At 37.9% G+C, this 19902-nt stretch overlaps 1 protein-coding gene across 3 annotated transcripts in view; it reads right to left on the reverse strand.

Moving 5' to 3' along the window:
• Nucleotides 1-19902, reverse strand: part of Kdm3b (lysine demethylase 3B) — a 76955-nt gene that overhangs the window by 13277 nt on the left and 43776 nt on the right. For all 3 annotated transcript variants that reach the window (XM_027927846.2, XM_071612329.1, XM_071612328.1), the window contains 7 exons: nucleotides 18773-18925; nucleotides 10893-11000; nucleotides 8719-8846; nucleotides 7374-7653; nucleotides 5843-6099; nucleotides 1173-1439; nucleotides 296-467 (listed from right to left, as the gene is read on the reverse strand). In XM_027927846.2, coding sequence (XP_027783647.2) covers nucleotides 296-467; nucleotides 1173-1439; nucleotides 5843-6099; nucleotides 7374-7653; nucleotides 8719-8846; nucleotides 10893-11000; nucleotides 18773-18925 — 1365 coding nt within the window. The remainder of the gene's footprint in view (nucleotides 1-295; nucleotides 468-1172; nucleotides 1440-5842; nucleotides 6100-7373; nucleotides 7654-8718; nucleotides 8847-10892; nucleotides 11001-18772; nucleotides 18926-19902) is intronic.

Here is a 19902-nt window from a genome sequence, read left to right on the forward strand (position 1 = left end):
CATAATGGACTAGATTAGGTGGGCTTTGTTTTCCTACCCACTTGCCATGTTTCTCCATTTTATAAGATTATATCTGGTTTCCTCTGAGTAAAAATATTCCACATTCCCTATGGTCTTACAGGCTAAAGCCTGGACTATTTTGGGAAGCCATAGGATTGCCATGCAAGCTAAATGTTTAGCACCAGACAGAAGGTTCCTTCCACCAAGAGGATATGATCTGTTATTGCAGGGACAGAGCTGGCATATAGATGCTTCCCACTCTGCCATTAGTTAACTAGATATCAATGCTACTTACTGCATATTATCTCAAAGCCATCCCAGAAATCCCGAACTTTCACATCAGAAATTATAGCACAATTCCTGCAGTTCACCAAATCCACATCCTGGTCTCCAAATTCCTGGCTAAAGGCTTCTGGCTTCCAGAGTTCAGACTTGAGCTTTTTATGTACTCCTGAAACCAGCACTGGCTGTGGAAACAAAAATATAATCAGGGCCATTTAGGAAATACTGTTAATTCCATGGCTAAAGGACTGAACAGGAGGGTTTCCTAGGGAGAGCTCTTCTCTACAAAATTATTGTTCTTTTACAATTTTAAGATTTATGGATTTAAAAAAAATATTTATTACTCTGGGAGGCATGCCGCAGAAATACTTCTGTTGCTCTGGTATCTACCACTATTTTGAGGTAAGCAAACAAATTCAACACTTCCTCAAATGTTAAGTGAAAAACTACCTAGATAAATCCATAATCTCTTCCTTCCTTAAGCAGCTGCTAAAGTATAAAAATCACAATTGTTATTGCATAAGTTTATGGGACACCTTCAAACACAGACCTAGAAAAGTACTACCCTTTTCTACCCATTCCTTCACCCTAATAACACATTTAAGGATTCTCCTCCTGAGGTATTGTCAGTTCCAGTTTAACATCTTACAGTAATTTCAGCTGCCCTTTTAAGAACACAGAGTTGTACAGCTTAGAAATAAAATGATACTTGATTGTACTTTTTCCTTTAGAAATTCCTTCATTTTAAAAATCTAAGATACTTAAAAGGACCAAGGAAAATCAACAATACACTTATTATGTCTAAATCTCTCTGGCAAAAGATCTCCCACAGAAGCCTAGAATTATCCTGATAGCTATGCCAGGCAGGCAGAAGCTTTATTCTTACTTACCTGGCCTTGCTTCCAACACTCTCGAAAAATCTTCCAATTGTTTTTGTTGCTGGGATCATGGAGACACAGAAGCCTTCCATCACAGAGCCAGGAGTGTGACGTATGGGGGTCTAGCACATTTAACCCCATCACCATCTCCTTCACTTCCTTTTGGGTATCAGTCAAGTTGCAGGCCCGCTTTGAAGCATCTGAGGTTTTCTTATTTTCTACCACTGAGGCAATGATGTGGTCAAGAAAGTTGGGTAGACTGGCCTTACTTTTTACTCCCTGCCAGACACAGGTAAGCTTGACTGAGATGCCGTAAGAAAAGCATTCAAAAAAAACCATATCACAGTTGCCATTTCTAAGTTCTTACCTATCTGATTAAATTCCACAAAAGTTATCAGAATATCTTGTACAATTGGAGGAGGAACAAAAAGTTGATATTTTTAGTACCTTAAATTCCTTTATCTTTGATATTTATCTTGCATTTATGAAAGAAAAGTATAGAAAGAACCCTTTGCTTCAAGAGACTTGAGACCTAAGAAATACCTATGGTATGTAGATTGCAGAGTTCACAAAATGATATAACTGATTGAAAAAGATCATTTAATTTGGGGGGGAGAGTTCCAAATTTTTTTCTGGCCAGCGGAGATATTTCACCTAAGTAACTGAAGAGAATTATCATGCATCTCTCATCTATCTCAGCTGATAGCAAAGCGTAAGCCCACAGATGAAAGTGACAATTCGTACATCACAGAATGAAAGGGGGTGTAGATTTTGTAATATTGATAATCTTATTGCTGAAAAATCACTAATCATAATCTCTAAGGCATGTAACCATATAATATTCTGGAAAAAAATGTGAAATTAAGGGGCCGCGGTTGTGGCTCAGTAGTAGAGCACTTGCCTTGCACATGTGAGGCAATGGGTTCGATCCTCAGCACCACATACAAATAAATAAATAAAGGTACTGTGTTCATCTACAACTAAAAAATATTTAAAAAAAAATTTTAGGGCTGGGGATGTGGCTCAAGCGGTAGTGCGCTTGCCTGGCATGCATGCGGCCCGGGTTCGATCCTCAGCACCACATACAAACAAAGATGTTGTGTCTCCGCCGAAAACTAAAAAATAAATATTAAAATTCTCTCTCTCTCTCTCTTAAAAAAAAAAAAAAGAAATTAAAAAAAATTTTAAAAATAAAAGAACTGAGAATATGAACAAATACAAATAAAATAGACTAATTTTTGCCAGGCACGGTGGCCCAGGCCTGTGATCCCAGTGATTCAGGAGGCGAATGCAGGAGGATCTTAAGATAAGAGGATAGCCTGGGCAACTTAGCGAGACCTGTCTAAAATGAAAAAAAATTTAAAGGAGCTGGGGTTGTGGCTCAAGTAGTGGAGTGCTCGCCTAGCACGTGTGAGGCACTGGTTCGATCCTCAGCACCACATAAAAATCAAATAAAGATATTGTATCCACCTAAAACTAAAAAATAAATATTAAAAAAATATTTTTAAAAAGATAGTTCAGTGAGCTGGTGATGTGGCTCAAGCGATAGCGCGCTCGCCTGGAATGCGAGGGGCGCTGGGTTGGATCCTCAGCACCACATAAAAATAAAATAACTCAAAAAAAAAAAAAAAAGGACTGGGTCTAATCCCTAATATGGGCAACAGGGGTTAGGAGGAGTAACTGATATATATATATATATATATATATATTATTATTATTTTTTTTAATTAGAGAGAGAGAGAGAGAGAGAGAGAGAATTTTTTTAATATTTATTTTCAGTTTTCGGTGGACACAATATCTTTATTTTATTTTCATGTGGTGCTGAGGATCGAACCTAGCGCCCTGCGCATGCCAGGCGAGCGTGTTACTGCTTGAGCCACAACCCCAGCCCTTTTTTTTTTTTAAGTTACTTTTCCAGAAGAGAAGCAACCCAATTGTATAAGTTCAATCACTTGCAGTTCATCAAATTTCAGCCATTAATCATAACATAGAATGAGAAACATATTTATATACTTGTTTGAAATGACCTGCAAGACATATAAAGTGAGAGAGAGAAAAGCAAGTTGTAGAACATTTATGTAAATGGGGGGGGACGGCATATATGACAATATTTCTGAAATGACACTCAAGAAACAATGGTGGTTGGGTGCAGTGGTGCACATCTCCAATTCCAGCCATGCAGGAGGATTACAAGTTCAAGATCAGCCCAGGCAACTTATGGAGACCTTGTCTCAAAATAAATATAAAGGGCTGAGGATGTACCTCAGTGGTTAAATGCCCCTGGGTGTAATCTTCAACACTAAAGAAACAAAAGAGAAAGGTTGCCTCTAGAAAGGGAAATGGGTGGCCTTATCACTATAACTCTTTTGTATTTTTCAACTTTTTATATCTTGTGAATTCATTTATTCAATGTTAACTAAACATGACTATGGATCAAATACTGTGGTACTAGGAATATATTGGTGAATAAAACAATCAAAAGTGCTTTTAGGAAAGGCAAAAGACAGACAATAAATAAAACATAGCTAGTAAGATGGTAGTTAGTGGTATGAAAACAAGCAGAGAAGATAGTTATGAGTGGAGTATGGTACTGTGATAAACTTTTTCTGGCGGGCGGGGGGCGGTTTAGTGCTGGGTATCTTTTTTTTTTGGTACTGGGGATTGAATTTAGGGGTACTCAACCATCAAGTCACATCCCCAGTCCTATTTTTGTATTTTATTTAGAGACAGGGTCTCACTGAGTTGCTTAGTGCCTCACAGTTGCTGAGTCTGGCTTTGAATTCTTGATTCTTCTGTCTCAGCCTCCCAAGCTGCTGCGATTACAGGTATGTACCACCTCGCCCAGCCTGGTGCTGGGTATTTTTAACCCAGGGGCAATTTACCACTGAGCTATATTCCCAGGACTTTTGCCTTTTAATTTTTAATTCTGAGACAGGATCTCACTAAGTTGCTTAGGGCTATGCTAAGTTGCTAAGAGTGACCCTGAACATGCAATCTTCCTATCAGCCTACCAAGCTGCATGTACCATTGTGCCTAATGTGATAAACTTTTTTTTTTTTTTGGTGGTGCTAGGGCCTCACACGTTAGCCAAGCCCTCTGCCACTGAGCTACATCCCTACCTCTACTGTGATAAACTTTTAAAGAGTGATGTATAAAGAAAGGTTTCCTGAGGGTGACATTTTAGGAGGGAAGAAAAGAAGTTGATGATGAAGCCAGCCAAATGGTTACATAGGAGGAAAATTCTGGGGGAGAAAACAAGTGCAGGGGCTGGGTTATAGCAGAGGAAGCATGCCAGGTTATGTTCAAGAAACAGCAAGCAGACAGGTATGGCTGAAGCAGAATGAACAAGAAGGAAAGAGGGGTAAGGTCAGAGAAGTGAGAAGAGGCCTAGAAAGAGTCAATGACTTCTAGTACATTTTGAGGACTCTGTTTAGCTTATGAAGAGAAATAGGAAGTTCTTGGAGGATTTTAGGTAGAGGGAACATGATTTGACTTACATTTTAAAAAGACCACTTTAGCTGCTGTGTTGAAAATAGACTGTGGGCTAGGGTCGTGGCTCAGTAGTAGAGTGCTCTCTTAGCACATGCGAGGCCCTGGGTTCAATACTCAGCACCACGTAAAAATAAATAAAATAAAGGTACTGTGTCCAACTACAACTAAAAAATAAATATTTAAAAAAAGAAAAGAAAATAGACAGTAACGGGCAGAATCTATTCCTCATAGAATTCTAGTGAGGAATTTACTTCAAAAATTTAGGCAAGAGAGGATATCAGCTCAGGTTAGTAAGAAAGGTGGAGCTGGAAAGAAACAGGTAAATTCTGAATATATTCTGATCAAATTAAGGGATTTACCGATAGATTGATATGAAATATAAGCAAGGAGAAGCTGGGCATAGTGCACATTGCCAGTAATCCCAGAAATTCAGGAGGCTGAGGCAGAAGACTAGCAAATTCAAAGCCAGCCTAACAACCTAGCAAGTCCTTAAGCAACTTAACAAGACCCTGCCTCAAAATAAAAAAATAAAATAAAAAGGGCTTGGGATGTAGCTCAGTGGTTAAGCGCCCCTGGGTTAAAACCCCAGTACCAAAAATAAATATATGAGAGGAAAGTACCAAATGATTCCAAGATTTTGGGGATAAGTAATTGAAAGGATAGAGATGCTACTAACCAAGAAAGGGATACTAAAGAAGTGTAAGTATATTGGCAGAAGATCAAGAGTTCGTTTTAGATGTGTTAAAGGTTTAAGGATATCTATAAGATATCCAAGATAGTAACATTATAAATGTATTGGCTAAGTTAAAAAAAATTAATGTCTGAGGGACTGCAAATATAGCTCAGCTGTTAGAGTGCTTGCCCTGCATGCATAAGAGCCCGAGTTTGGTTGCCAGCACCACACACACACAAAAAAAGTCTGAAAGAAAATCAAATGGATCAATGTATTGACTTTTCCACTGATGACTAAAATATTTTAATGTCTTAATTTTACTAACTTCCTAACATGGTACAAAAGGTTCACTACTTAAACGGATCTCAAACACCCTAAAACTTAAAAGAGATATGTTGTCAGCTTGACAATATAGAGAACACAAATCACCCACATGACCTCTAACCTAATTATCAGATCTTTGATGGTTCTTTCATAGAAAAGCAGCAAAGCCTAGAATTGTAGAGAGGACACTTACCGATGAGGATGTTGAGAAGACTGGGGGGAAGGGTATGCCTGAATCCAAGGGGGTTTGAGGAAGTTTTCCGGGTCCAGAGTGAAGGAGGTCTCGAAGGCTGGAGCCTTCAGTTTTGTTGTTGGAGGCAGTGGGACCCAGTAACAGACTGTTAAAAAGCTTTGGAGTCAACGGAGAGACCTTTGCAGCAGAGTTGAAAGAGTCCAGCCCAAAGGGTGAATGAGATTCTTTATTGAGCACCGATCTCAGGGACCCTGCTTCTGTAAGAACATAACCAGTAATAGCTTTAGGCACAGCAAGAAATACCCATCAGACAACTGACTCCTAAAAATCAGCAAAGCGGAAGGGACAAAAGATGCTCTCTTTTACCTGACAACTGTGTAAGGTTTGTTGGGACCAAACCTGACAAGCTATGAATATGGGAGATCTCAGGGCCAAAGAGAAACTCTCCTATTTCTTCCTTTCTTTTCCAGATTTGGATTACTTTTGTTTCCATCCACCTCTCTTAACCCTCATTTTCTAAAACTGTTTTTCAAGTGGGTTTCCAGGGGACAGGGATATAGCTCAATGGTAAAGTGACTGCCCAGCATGCATGAGGCCCTGGTTTCAAAACTTAACCACCAACACCCCCACCAAAAAAAAAAGAGAGAGAGAGCAAGCTACTCAGGTGGGTCACCAGAACATGGGTATTGCAACGATCTGGAGTCCCTGTTAAAAATGGAGATTGTTGGACTGGGGTTATAGCTAGGTGGTAGAGTGCTTGTCTCGCATGTGTGAGGCACTGGGTTTGATCCTAAGCACCATATAAAAACAAATGAATAAAGATACGGTGTCCATCTACAACTTAAAAAAAAAAATGGCGATTGTTGGGGCTGGGGTTGTGGCTCAGCAGCAGAGTGCTTGCTTAGCACGTGTGAGGCACTGGGTTGGATTCTCAGCACCACATATAAATAAATGAATAAAATAAAGGTCCATTAAAAACTAAAAAATATATATATATTTATATTTATTAAAATACATATACATACATATATACACATACATACACACACACACATATATATAAAATGGAGATTATTGGTGTTTTGGGCTGAAAAACAGAACTTCTGGGAAGCTTGCTAAAACTTTGCTTCGGGCTAGAGTTGTGGCTTAGTGGTAGACCACTTGCCTAGCATGTGTGAGGCACTGGGTTCGATTCTTAGCACCACATATAAATAAATAAAATAAAGGCCTATTGACAACTAAAAAAAAACCAAAACAAACAAACAAACAAAAAAAAAAAAACCCAGGAAACAACAACAAAAAACTTTGTATCAATTCTCACTAGGGAGGCCTGAAGGCGGGCCCGGGTATATGCCTTTAGAAAAGGTCTATTTCTAGAAAGAAATTGAAAAGAGATTCCCTCATTTGTGTGATTAGCCAGAGAAAGCAAGATGCATGTTTCATTAATGTGTATGATAATGTGTGAGTCTGAAGAATCCCAGAAAAACCTTCAGGTTCCTCCCATAGGAAGGGCAAAAGGTGTTCATCTCACCTTTTGTTTCTTCTTTAGCCTTCTGAGTTGCTAAATCTGCCAACCAATGCAGGGCAGAGGAGGGAGGAGCCGTGTCAGGGCATGGGGGCCTGATGGCTTTTAGCTCACTATTGCTATTTGATGCTGAACTGTCTCCCTTCAGGGGCTCTTCAGATCTGATGTCAGTGCCCTCAGGTTTGGAAACATGGTCAGTCTCTGGTGCTGTGACTGTTGCAGTTCCTCCTCCACCTGAGAAGGTAGTTTCGTTTCCAGAAGAGGCACTAGGGTTTATGCTGGGAAGCTAAAGCATGGAAAGTTAAAAGTACTTGTTAAAAGTGTGGTTAAAGTGGTTGGTGTAGGTAGAGAAAATTAAACATGACTAGTAATGGCTGCTGACAATAAATAGGTCTGGAAGAATAATTTGAAACTGTCCCATAAACTGTTATTTCACCAATTTTTTAATTTGACGTATATTTATTGAGTTGTACTATGCACTAGAAACTGTGCTAGGTTCTATGGAAAATACAGGGATAAGACTTAAAGTTTATAATCTAAAATAAAGATTTAGCATGCCTGAAATAATTTCCCCAATGACATATTGGTGATTAAAACTCATTAAGTTCTTCTGGGGGTTAAATGAGATAGCATATGGAAAGGGCTTAGCATAGTTCTGGCACACATAAATGCTTAATAAATGTTATCACTCTATTACATTACTGAATTTTCCAAATTATTTGCTCTGATATATGAACCTGGCTAAAAATATATCTCTAGATCTCTTAGCATCCATCCCTGTGCCTCTTATCAAACAAACATGGTATTCCGAGAAAGACTTCAAATTGTAAACAGTAAGCTGCAGGTTCTTTTTTAAAAAACAACTGCTTGTTCAACATAGTCACCATCAAACCAGAATGGCCCGTCTCTGAGAGGGCAGTGAGAAAAATCACTACCTCTCTGGAGGATTACGATTGCTTTGAGGGTAGAACCAATCCAACTCTTCAAATTTCTGTCCTCTGTACCTAAGATGAACCCATTAATAGGACCATGTACCTTCTCAGACAGGACTGAAAAAACCACAAGTATTCCTAAAAACCTTTTCTGTAGTTTTCACCCATAAAAAGACCTTGACAAGATACAGAGACTCTCCATGCAATTTATCAACCAAGAACTGGTTTAAAGATGAATGAAAAGAAACCACACCTTAAAAATCCCTTCAGTAAATTTTTTGGGCTCTCTAGAAAGGTTTCCCCATTCCCTAATTCCTCAGAAACCTTGTAAAGGCCTGGAAAAACACTGTTGAAAATGGGGCATTTACTGGCAATAAGAACTGAAATTTCACTTAGTTATACCACACATACCACTTTACCTGTGACATCCCATTGGTGACAGCAGGTCTCAACACAGATTTGTTTTGCCGACTGATACAAGGGCAGTTTGCTTTAATTCCCCACTTGCCCCGGGCAGCATGTACCATGTCTCCAATATTGTAAAGAGCTTGGAAAAAATATAATAATTAATATTGGAACACTTGTATGTGAGACATATTTTGCTAAGAACGTTCTTTATATTATTTCCCTTTATCCTTACCACATTTCAATGTGTTAACTGCATTGATCCTTAATTTTTGATGATGAATTGAAACTAAAAGAAGTTAGATCATTTGCTCAAGTACATAAAGTTAGTAAAAGGAAGTACTAAGACTTCAACTCACATATCTAGCCCAAAAATTCTTAACCACTGAGCCACACTCTCTCTCTCCTCTATTAAGAATTAACAAGATTTCCTTCAGAAGATCTTGAGGGGTATAATCCTTAATGATCTAGAGTACAAACATTCTGAATTGTACACTTTATTGTAAATTATTATTATTATTATTATTTTTGTGTGGTGCTGGGGATTAAACCCAGGGCCTTGTGCATGCAAGGCAAGCACTCTATACCAACTGAGCTACGTCCCTAGCCCGCAAATTATACTTTTAAAAAAAGGTGAAGAGCCTGACGTGGTGGTGCATGCCTGTAATCTTAGTGGCTCAAGAGGCTGAGGCACTAAGCAACTCAGTGAGACCTTGTTTCTAAATAAAATACAAAATAGGGCTGGAGATGTGGCTTAGTGGTTGAGTACCCCTGAATTCAATCTCCGGCTCCCCTAAAAAATAAATAAAAAAAGGTGAAGAAAAAATAGATCAATGTAAATTTTACATAAGCACATGTATAACCATGCTAAAACCAGTAGGGAACAGACATCCTACCACTGTACCCAGGAAGCCCTTAATTGAAAACAATGGAGATACCCCCTAAAGCTTCCTTAAGTAAAGGAGTAGATGGGCAGTGGTTTGGCAAAGTCAGAACTCCAATACATGTATGTTAATGGAAATGTGAAAGCTGGGGATACAGAACTTCTGGAGGAATCACTGCAGTAAACTGGATTTGTGACATAAATATCATCATTTGTTCTTACTATTAAGCTAGCCACCTTCCTCAAGGGTTCAAGGGGTTTGATTACCTTCAGCTGGATTATTATAAGCCTAAAACCAGAGGTCTTTCTGGAACCCTAGGGACTGGCTTTTTCATTCTAGTCCAGCCAACCATAGGAATGTGAAATGATAGCTAGAAACCCAGTGAGCTATGTCTTATGACCAGAAAGACAGTACAGAATATGCAGTTGCTGCATGCACTATATATATATCTAAAGATTCAAATTCTGAGAAATCTGGTGAAGCTTTTTTTTTTTGTGGTGCTAGGGATTGAACCCAGGGCCTTGTGCATGAGATGCAAGCACTCTACCAACTGAGCTATATGCCCAGTCCCCCCCCTTTTTTTTAAATTTTGAGATAGGGTCTCTCTAAGTTGCTAAGTCTGGCCTTGAATTTGCAATTCTCCTGCCTCAGCCTACAGAGTTGTTGGGATTAATGGTATGTGCCAGTAGGCTCAGTTTAGGCTTAAAAAACAAATAAAATAAAAAAACAACCAAAACCCTCAAACTAAGATAAACCATTTCACCAAATTTTATGGAATGTAAATATTTCAATTAAAAACACTTTTTTTTTCCCAGACAGGAATGGTGGCATAAGCTGTAATCCTAGTTACTAGGGAAGCTAAGCCAAGAGGATCCAAATTTAAGGCCTGCTTGGACAACTCAGGGAGACTCTGTCTCAAAATGAAAAATAAAAAAGGACTGGGGGGTGTAGGATGTAGCTCAGTGGTAAAGTGCCCCTAGGTTCAATCTTCAGTAGCACAAAAAACAAAGAAAGAAAACCCCCAAACACCAAAAAAGCAAAAAACACTAGGCAGAGGCAGGAGGATTCCAAGTTTGAGGCCAGATTCAGCAAACCAGCAAGACACTGTCTTTATAAAAAATATAAAAAGGGCTGGGGATGTGGCTCAGTGGTTAAGTGCCCCAGGGTTCAATGCCTAGTACCAAAAACAAAACCCAACAATGTACCTCTTTTTTTTTTTTTTCCCATTGCTTGTATTCGAACCCAGGGCCTTATGCATGTTAGGGAAAAAAAAAAAAAAAAAAGATAAAAAGAAATTTCCTTACCTGTGCCAGGGATGATCTGTGTGGGCATGAGATTCTCTGGTTCATGTGACTGTCCCTTTGCACACTTTAACCAGGAGAAAACCTCTTCATCACCCATCTCCTCTGTCTCTGAAACAGAAATGAATGATTTCATTTATTTTATTAGGCTCACAAGATGGATCCCTCTTAGTGAGACAAAGCTTCAAAAACTTAAAGGTAAATTTTCTCATGGTGAAAGAAGGTAACAGCTAACTTTAAAAACACCTGATTTACTCTGATATAATTTATATAAAATAAACCAACAATTTAAAATGTGTGCCTCAATGAGTTTCAACAAACATTCATTCAGTTGTATAAACTCTGTCACAATCATGATACAGAACACTTTTATCCTATATCTTGAGCTAATACTCTTTTGTTGAATTTTAGCTTCTACTGATCCATTTTCCTTCCTACCTTTTTATTTTTGGGGGGGGGGCGCGGGTATGGGGAATTGAACTCAGGGGAACTCAAGCCACTGAGCCACATCCTCAGCCCTATTTTGTATTTTATTTAGAGACAGGGTCTCACTAAGTTGTTTAAGGTCTTGCTAAGTTTTTGGGGCTGGCTTTGAACTCCTAATCCTCCTGCCTCAGCCTCCCAAGCCAATGGGATTATAGGAGTGTGCCACTGCACCTGGCCACTGATCCAGTTTTTTTTTTTTAGTTATAGGTGGACACAATATCTTTATTTTGCTTATTTATTTTTATGTGGTGCTGAGGATTGAACCCAGTGCCTCACATGTGCAAGGCAAGTGCTCTGCCACTGAGCCACAACCTCAGCCCCTCATTGATCCACTTTTTAATACTAAAGTTTTATATTATTAGAATTTCATATGAATGGAAGCATACAGGATGTAGTCACTTGTGTTGGGTTTTACTCAGCATACACTTTTGAGATTCATCTGTATTTCTGTATTGTTTGTACCAGTAATTCTTTTTTTTTTTTTTTGAAGTTGAACCCAGGGCCTTGAATATGCTGAGCAAGCACTCTACCACTGAGCTATATCCTTAGCTCTTCATTCTCTTTGGGTGGTATTCTAAGGTATAGATATATAACAATTTCCTTATCTATTTATCATTTAGTAGACTTTTGAATTGCTTCCAAGCTATAATGAGATAAGTGGTTATAGACATGCATGTACAAGTCTTTGTATAGGCATGTTTTCATTTCTTTTGTTAACAACCTAAGAGAGTGAAGCTAGATCATATGATTGCCTAGGTTGACCTCGAACTCATCATACTCTGCCTCAGCTTTCTAAGTAGCTGGAATTTGCAGGTGTGAGCTACTACTGTGGGGTTGATTTTTTTTGTGTGTGGCGCTAGGGATTGAACCCAGGGTCTTGTGCATGCTAGGCAAGCACTCCACCACTAATACCACCAGCCCCCTTGATCTTCCTTTTTGGATCTTTTGCTCATTTTAAAACTTGGTTGTCTTGTTATTGTGCTGTGAGAGGTCTTTAGGTATTACAGACAAAATTCTTTAGTAAATATGATTGATAAATATTTTTTCCCAGTCTTTGGTCTCATTTAATTTCCTTAACAGTGTCTTCTGAAGATCAAGTTTTTTTTTTTTTAAAGTCAACTTTTATATATATATATTTAGCTGTAGATGGACAGAATGCCTTTATTTTGTTTATTTTTATGTAGGGCTGAGGATCGAACCCAGTGCCTCATGCATGCCAGGTGAGCACTCTACCACTGAGCTACTGCCCCAGCCCCTGAAGAACAAGTTTTAAAATTTGATATTAATTTTTTTTTTTTTTGCTTTTCATGTCCTGAGAAATATTTGTCTAACTCAAGAACACAAATACTTTCTTCACCTTAATCTTTAAATTTAGGACTATAGTCCACTTACAGTATTTTTTATAATGATTACTTACAGCATTATGGCAAGTCTTGGAATGAAGCACAGGACAATCCTTCAACTCTGTTTTTTCTTTTTTTGTTTGGGTTATTCTAGGTTTTGCATTTCACATACAATTTTAGGCAGTACTGGGGATTGAACCCACGGGCATTTTACCACTGAGCTACATCCCCAACCCTTTTTATTTTTTGAGGCAGGGTCCCACAAGTTACCCAGGCTGGCTTTGAAGTTGTGATTCTCCTGCTTCAGCCTCGAGTCACTGGGATTAAAGGTGTGGACCACCATTCCATGCCCTATGGCTTTTCACTTAAACTTTACTTATTTATTTATGTGTCATTTCTTTCCCATATTTTTATTAGTACATTATAATTATACACAATGGTGAGATTCATTGTGTATAATTTGTACATGCACTCAATATAATTTAGCCAATATCATTCTCCATCACATAAATTTTAGAATCAGTTTATCAATTTCTACAAAAACACCCACTGGGTTTTTGATTTTGAATTGTTTTCAATTATACATTATTTTAGAAGAACTGACATCTTTGTATTCAATCTGTACATGAATATAGTACATATCTCCATTTACTTAGGTATTCTATGTCTTCTATGGATATGCTACATTTATCCCTAAGGTGTTTTTTTTTTTTTTTTTGTGGTGCTGGAGATTGGCCTCAGGCAAGCATTGTACCACTCAGCCTCAACCCCAGCCCCATTTCATGTTTGTTTTTTTTTTTTTTTGTACCAGGGATTGAACCCAGAGGTGCTTAACCACTGAGCCACATCCCCAGACCTTTTTATATTTTATTTAGAGACAGGGTCTTGCTAAGTTGCAGAATCTGGCTTTGAACTTGGGATCCTCCAGTTTCAGCTTCCTGAGTCGCTGGGATTACAGGTGTGCACCACAGTGCTCAGCTCACTTCATGTTTTGATGCTATTCTAAGTGATATTGATTTTAAATTTCAATTTCTAAATGTTGACTGCCATCACATAGAAATAAGATAAACAGATTTCTGTAGGTTGACTTTTCTATACATTTCTTAGGATTTTCTGCATAATCATTCCATGTGAGATTAATCATTTTACTTTTTTCCAATCTTATGTCTTTTATTTCTTTATACTAATCATTCCAGCACAATGATGACGACTAGGAGTTCTGAAAGTGGACATCCTTGCTTTCCAGTCTTTCCAATTATGTATGATACTCCTACTGACACTGGAGTGTTTTTCTAACTTTATCATCCTTTCAAAGAACATTTTTAAGCTTTTTTTTTTTTTTTAACTGTGCTTGCCATCCTACGATTTTAATACCACATATACAATATGTCTGCTTATGTACTGTGGTCCTCTGGACAGGCATGAACCATTGTCATACATGTTAAGCAACCCTATCTGAAACTTTGTGTGCTCAAAATTTCTTGGACTTTCAGAGGTTTTTTTTCTTTCTTTTTTTTTTTCAATGCTGGGAATCAAATCCAGGACTTTATGCATACTACGTGAGGATCTACCACATATTCCCAGCTCTCAGATTCAAGATTTTCAGATTAGGAATGTTCAATCTGTAAGGTCTATGGTAAACACTACAAAATGTTTTTTAAAAATATCTAAAATTGGAAACATTTTTGTCTCAAGGGTATTGAATTAGGGTTAGTCAACCTGTAACTTCTTAGATTCCCCTTCTCCTGAAAGAACCAATTCTCACCATTTGAGAATACATGACCTAATTTGTTGAGAATCTAGTCCATCACTTTAACCACTTGGCCATGACCACTGCTGTTTGTTGAGAATCTTGAGAAATGTTTTTTTTCCTGCATTTCTTGAAATAATTATGTTTAGTGTTTACTGATAATAAATTGCATTGATTGATTTTTAACTGTTAAATCTATACTCATGAGAGATATTGGGGGCTCTAAGTTTCCTTGCTTGTTATATCTTCATCTGGTTGTGGTATCAGTGTGTTGTAATGCTAACATCATAAAATGAGTTAGTGTTTTCTCCTATTTTCTGAAAGAGTGTGAGTACAACTGATAGTATTTTCCTTCTGAAATGTTTGTTATAACTTACCAGTAAAACCATCTGGGCCATAAGTTTTCTTCATTGGAAGTTTTTTTTTTTTTTTTTTTGGTGGGGGTGGATACCAGGGATTGAACTCAGGGGCACTCAACCCCGGAGCCATATCCCCAGCCTTATTTTGTATTTTATTTAGAGACAGGGTGTCTCATTGAGTTTAGTTTAGCACCTCGCTGTTACTGGAGCTGGCTCTGAACTTGTGATCCTCCTGTCGCAGCCTCCCTCAACGCTGGCATTATAGGCATGTGCCACCACGCCTGGCTTCATTGGAAGTTTTTTTAAACTACAAATTCATTTGTCCTCCCTTACTCACTACTTGGGACTGAACCTAGGGACCCATTTTATTTTTGAGACAGGGTCTTGCTAGGTTGCTCAGGCTGGCCTCGAACTTGGCAATCCTTCTGTTTCAGCCTCCTAAGTAGCTTCAACTTCTTAAAATAAGTTTATTCAGGTAATGTATTTCCTCTTTTCTCTCTCTTGGGATTGAGCCCAGGGGTGCTTTATTACTGAGCTACATTCACCACCCCTTTTTATTTTTTATTTTAAGATAGGGTCTTGGGGCTGGGGTTGTGGCTCAGCAGTAGAGCGCTTGCCTGGCATGTGTGAGGCCCTGGGTTCGATCCTCAGCACCACATAAAAATAAATGAATAAAAATAAAGGCATTGTGTACAACTAAAAGAAATAAATATTAAAAAAAAAAAAAAGATAGGGTCTCACTAAGTTTCACAGGGCCTCACTAAGTTGCCCAGCTTGACCTTGAACTTTCAGCCTTAATTTCCTTTTTTTAAAATATTTTTTTAGTTGTCAATGGACTTTTATTATTTTTATTTTTTATTTATTGATACGCTGTGCTGACAATTGAACCCAGTGCCTCACACATGCTAGGTAAGCTCTCTGCCACTGAGCCACAACCCCAGCCCCAATAGCCTTAATTTCTTAAAATACAGGTGAGTAGCCTCAACTGCTTAAAATAAGGTTATTCAGGTAATCTATTTCTTCTTAAGAGAATTCAGATGGTTTGTATCTTTCATGGAATTTGTTATATTTCTTATCAAGTCTATTGACATAAAGTTCATAATTTTATTCATTATCCTTTCTAATGTCTGATTGATTAGTGGTGAGGTCATCTCATTTTTTTAAAAAATATTTATTCTTAAGCTTTAGGTGGATACAATATCTTTATTTTACATTTATGTGGTACTGAGGATCGAACCGGGTGCCTTGTGCATGCGAGCACTCTACCACTGAGCCACAACCCTAGCCCTCATCATCTCATTCTTAATACTGGTAAACTGCATATTTTCATTTTTTCTAGTTTCTTTAGGCAAATGAGACATTTCTAATATAGGCGTTTAGTGATAAAATTCCCCGCATTAGCTACATACCACAATGTGGATGTTCTTATTTTCATTCATTTCAAACATTTTCTAATTTCTCTTGTGATTTGTTTTTTGACAAATGTCTAATTTCACCGAGCTACAACCCCAGCCCTGTTATTTTCTTGTCAATGAACTGATTTCTACATTATACCTACTAATATTTATTTGCTCTTCCTTTATTATTATGAAATGACCTACATTATACTTACTAATATTTATTTGCTTTAAAGTGTACCTTGTCTGATACTCACAGTTAACTTCTTTAAAGTCATGTTAGCCATGGATATAATTTTCCATCTTTTTTACTTTTAAACTGTGTCTTCACATTTAAAGTAGGTTTCCTATAAAGCTGTTTTCTATTTGTTACAGTTTATTTTAGTTTCATTTTTCTTGACTTCTTTTGAATTATATGAATTTTCCCCACCAGTACCATTGAGCTACAACCCAAATCCTTTTAATTTTTTTTTTTTTTTTAATTTGAGACAGGGTCTAGCTAAGTTGTCCAACTAGTCCCAAACTTGTGATCCTCCTGCCATAGCTGGGATTACAATCACGTATCACTATGCCCAGGTTTTACAAATCTGATAATTAAAACTAAATAAAGAATTTGTGACTTTTATGTTTCTGGGCACTGATTTTATTGTAATCTCTTAAAAAGAGATGTTGGGCTTTAATCTAGTGTAGTTAAGTAACTTGCATGTCAGTTTGATTCTTCTGAGGCTTGTTTTACACTTTGCTATGGCAGGTCCAGAGAAGTTTTCATTCTGGCGCTATATTAAGTCCAGTATTAAGGTGTTATTCTTTTGGACTCTACCAAGTATCTCCTTAACTCTGGTTGATGGGAATGCAAATTGTAAGGTCTACAAATTACTCAGCTGTTTACTAGAAGTTCATTCTTAGGCCTTGAGGAGTTTCATCTCATGCATGTGCAGATCAGTATATGACAAAAAATTGAAGGGACCTCTGTAGATTCCTCATGTTCTCTCTGCAGCTCCCTTCTCTTCAGTCCTACGCTTATTCTTCTCAGACTCTGACCTCTGTCTCAATGTAGTGAGGTTGCCAGATTCTGTTTTAGTTCCCTTTCCAGGGTTACAGCCTGGAAAATGGCCCTAGGTACTAAGCTAGGACAATTGCAGGAACCACCGATTCTCCCCTTCTCTCAGGTATCATAGTCCCACACTGCCTAATGCTCAATATTTGAAACTGATTTATCTATGTTATCCTGTTTTCTTTTCTTTTTTTCAATTTGGTACCAGAGATTGAAGCTAGGGTGCTTAATCACTGAACAACATCCCAGCAATTTTTATTTTATTCATTTTATTTAGAGACAGGGTCTCACTGAGTTGCTTAGGGCCTAAGTTGCTGAGGCTGGCTTTGAACTTGCAATTCTCCTGTCTCTGACTCCTGAGTTACTAATATTACAGACATGTGCCAATACACTTGGCCAATTATTATTTTTTGAGAGGTGGTTTTGTTATGTTGCTTAGGCTGGCCTCAAAATGAGATCTACCAACTTCTGCTCCCAAGTAGCTGGGCTTATAGGTGTGTGCCACCATGTCCAGGTACTCAAAAGGTTAAATGTATAGTTATCCTATGACCCAGTCATTCCACTTTTAGGTGTGTAACCAAGACAACTCATATGTCCACACAAAAACTTATATACAAATGTTTACAGTGGCACTATGCATAGCAGCCAAAAGTGAAAACAACCCACATGTACATCAGTTGATAGAAAAAATATAGTACTATATTGATACAATGGAATACTGCTTGGCAATACAAAAAAAGAATTAAGGGGCTGGGGTTATAACTCAGTTGGTATATCGCTCACCTCGCACATGTGAGGCACTGGGTTCGATCCTCAGCACCACATAAAAATAAAATTAAAGTATTGTGTCCACTACTATAAAAAAAATTTACAAAAAAAAAAAATTAAGGGCTGGAGATGTAGCTCAGTAGTACAACTCTTGACTAGCACTCATGGGCTCTGAGTTCAGTCCTGAGTACTGAAAAAAAAAAAAAAAAAAGACTGAAGAACTATAAATGGATGAAACTTTAAAGCATTATGCTAATAGGCCAGTCACAAAAGATCAAATATTTTATGATTCCATTTACATGATATGACCAGAATAGGCAAACCTACAGATAGAAATTAAATTAGTGGTAGCCAAGGCCGGGGGAGGTAGGAATGGTGAATGGACTCCTAAAAGATATTAAATGGAATTAATGGTGATGGTTGCACAATCTTATGATTTAAATCATTTAATTATACATTTTAAAAGGGTAAATTTTATGGTGTGAATTATACTTCAATAAAGATATTTTTAAAACCAAACAGAACAAGGAAAGATGAGGAATGATCCTTCCTGGCTTTTTTTTTAGCCTTCCCAGATAAACTGAGCATTGGAAATTTTAAGGTCTTACAACAAAGACAAATGGAACTAAGCAGTACAAGCTGATTACTCCTTCAATTTCCAAGTTTCACAACTCAACTGATACATAAAGGTTCCCTTTAGAATTTTATCAGACAATATTTGCTTACCACTCCGTGGACGGCTTTTCCTGAGCCGGTAGCAGTCAAGGCAGACCCCAAATCCACATTTGCGACAAACCCAATGGATGTTGAAAAGAGTTGTTTCACATACATCACACATCTCCCGCACACCACGTACAGCTCGCTTCCATGCAACTTTCTCTGGTGGAAAGAGAAAAAGTAATAATGTTGGCACTGATAATCCTAATCACTAGCAAAAGACCCTGATTCGCTGATCCCCATTCAAACCATTCTGTCTAGTAATAAAACTCAAATATTCATGAAGTTTGTGTTTCTTTCTTTTTTGAAGGGAGTACTGGGGATGGAACTCAGGGGTACTTGACTACTGAGCCACACCCTCAGCCCTAATTTTTTGTATTTTATTTAGAGACAGGGTCTCACTGATTTTCTTAGCACCTTGCCGTTGCTGAGGCTGGCTTGAACTTGTGATCCTCCTTGCCCCTCAGCTACCCAAGCTGCTGGGATTACAGGCACGTGCCACTGTGCTCGGATGAAGTTTGTGCTTCTATAATTTTAAGAGGAGAAAAAAATATATGAGGAATGTCTAACATTTCAAAGGTTTGTGGTAATACCAGGTTATGATAGCCTGGTGTTAATGCTACATGTTGTCACTTAAGACACTATAAAATTTTAACCTGGGGAAAGCTTTAAGTAAGATTTGTCTCTTGAAATTTAGGACATGATTTCATGTATAGTCTTTCCTGGTCTGGGGATAGTGTATAGTAACTTATAGATATGGAACTACTATAAATGTCTTAATAATTATGTGGGTTCTAGGTATAAATATGGTAGGTGGTCCACCTCATTTATTCACAAACCAGAGTATTACTTATTAATACAAATATGTTTAAAGCAAACTAAAAATATTCAGGATAAACCAGCTGGGCATGGCAGTACATGCCTGTAATCCCAGTAATATGGGAGGCTGAGGGAAGAGGATTACAAGTTTGAGGCCAGCCTCAGCAACTTAGCAAGGCCCTAAGCAATGTAGCAAGGTGCTGTCTTGAAATAAAAAAAAATAAAAATAAAATTGGGGATTCAAATGTGTCTTATGGCACCTGTGTAACAAAAAATGACAGGCAGGGAAGGAACCTCTATACATTGCTGGTAGGATTATA

Source organism: Marmota flaviventris, chromosome 5, assembly GCF_047511675.1.
Source record: "Marmota flaviventris isolate mMarFla1 chromosome 5, mMarFla1.hap1, whole genome shotgun sequence".
NCBI classification, from domain to species: domain Eukaryota; kingdom Metazoa; phylum Chordata; class Mammalia; order Rodentia; family Sciuridae; genus Marmota; species Marmota flaviventris.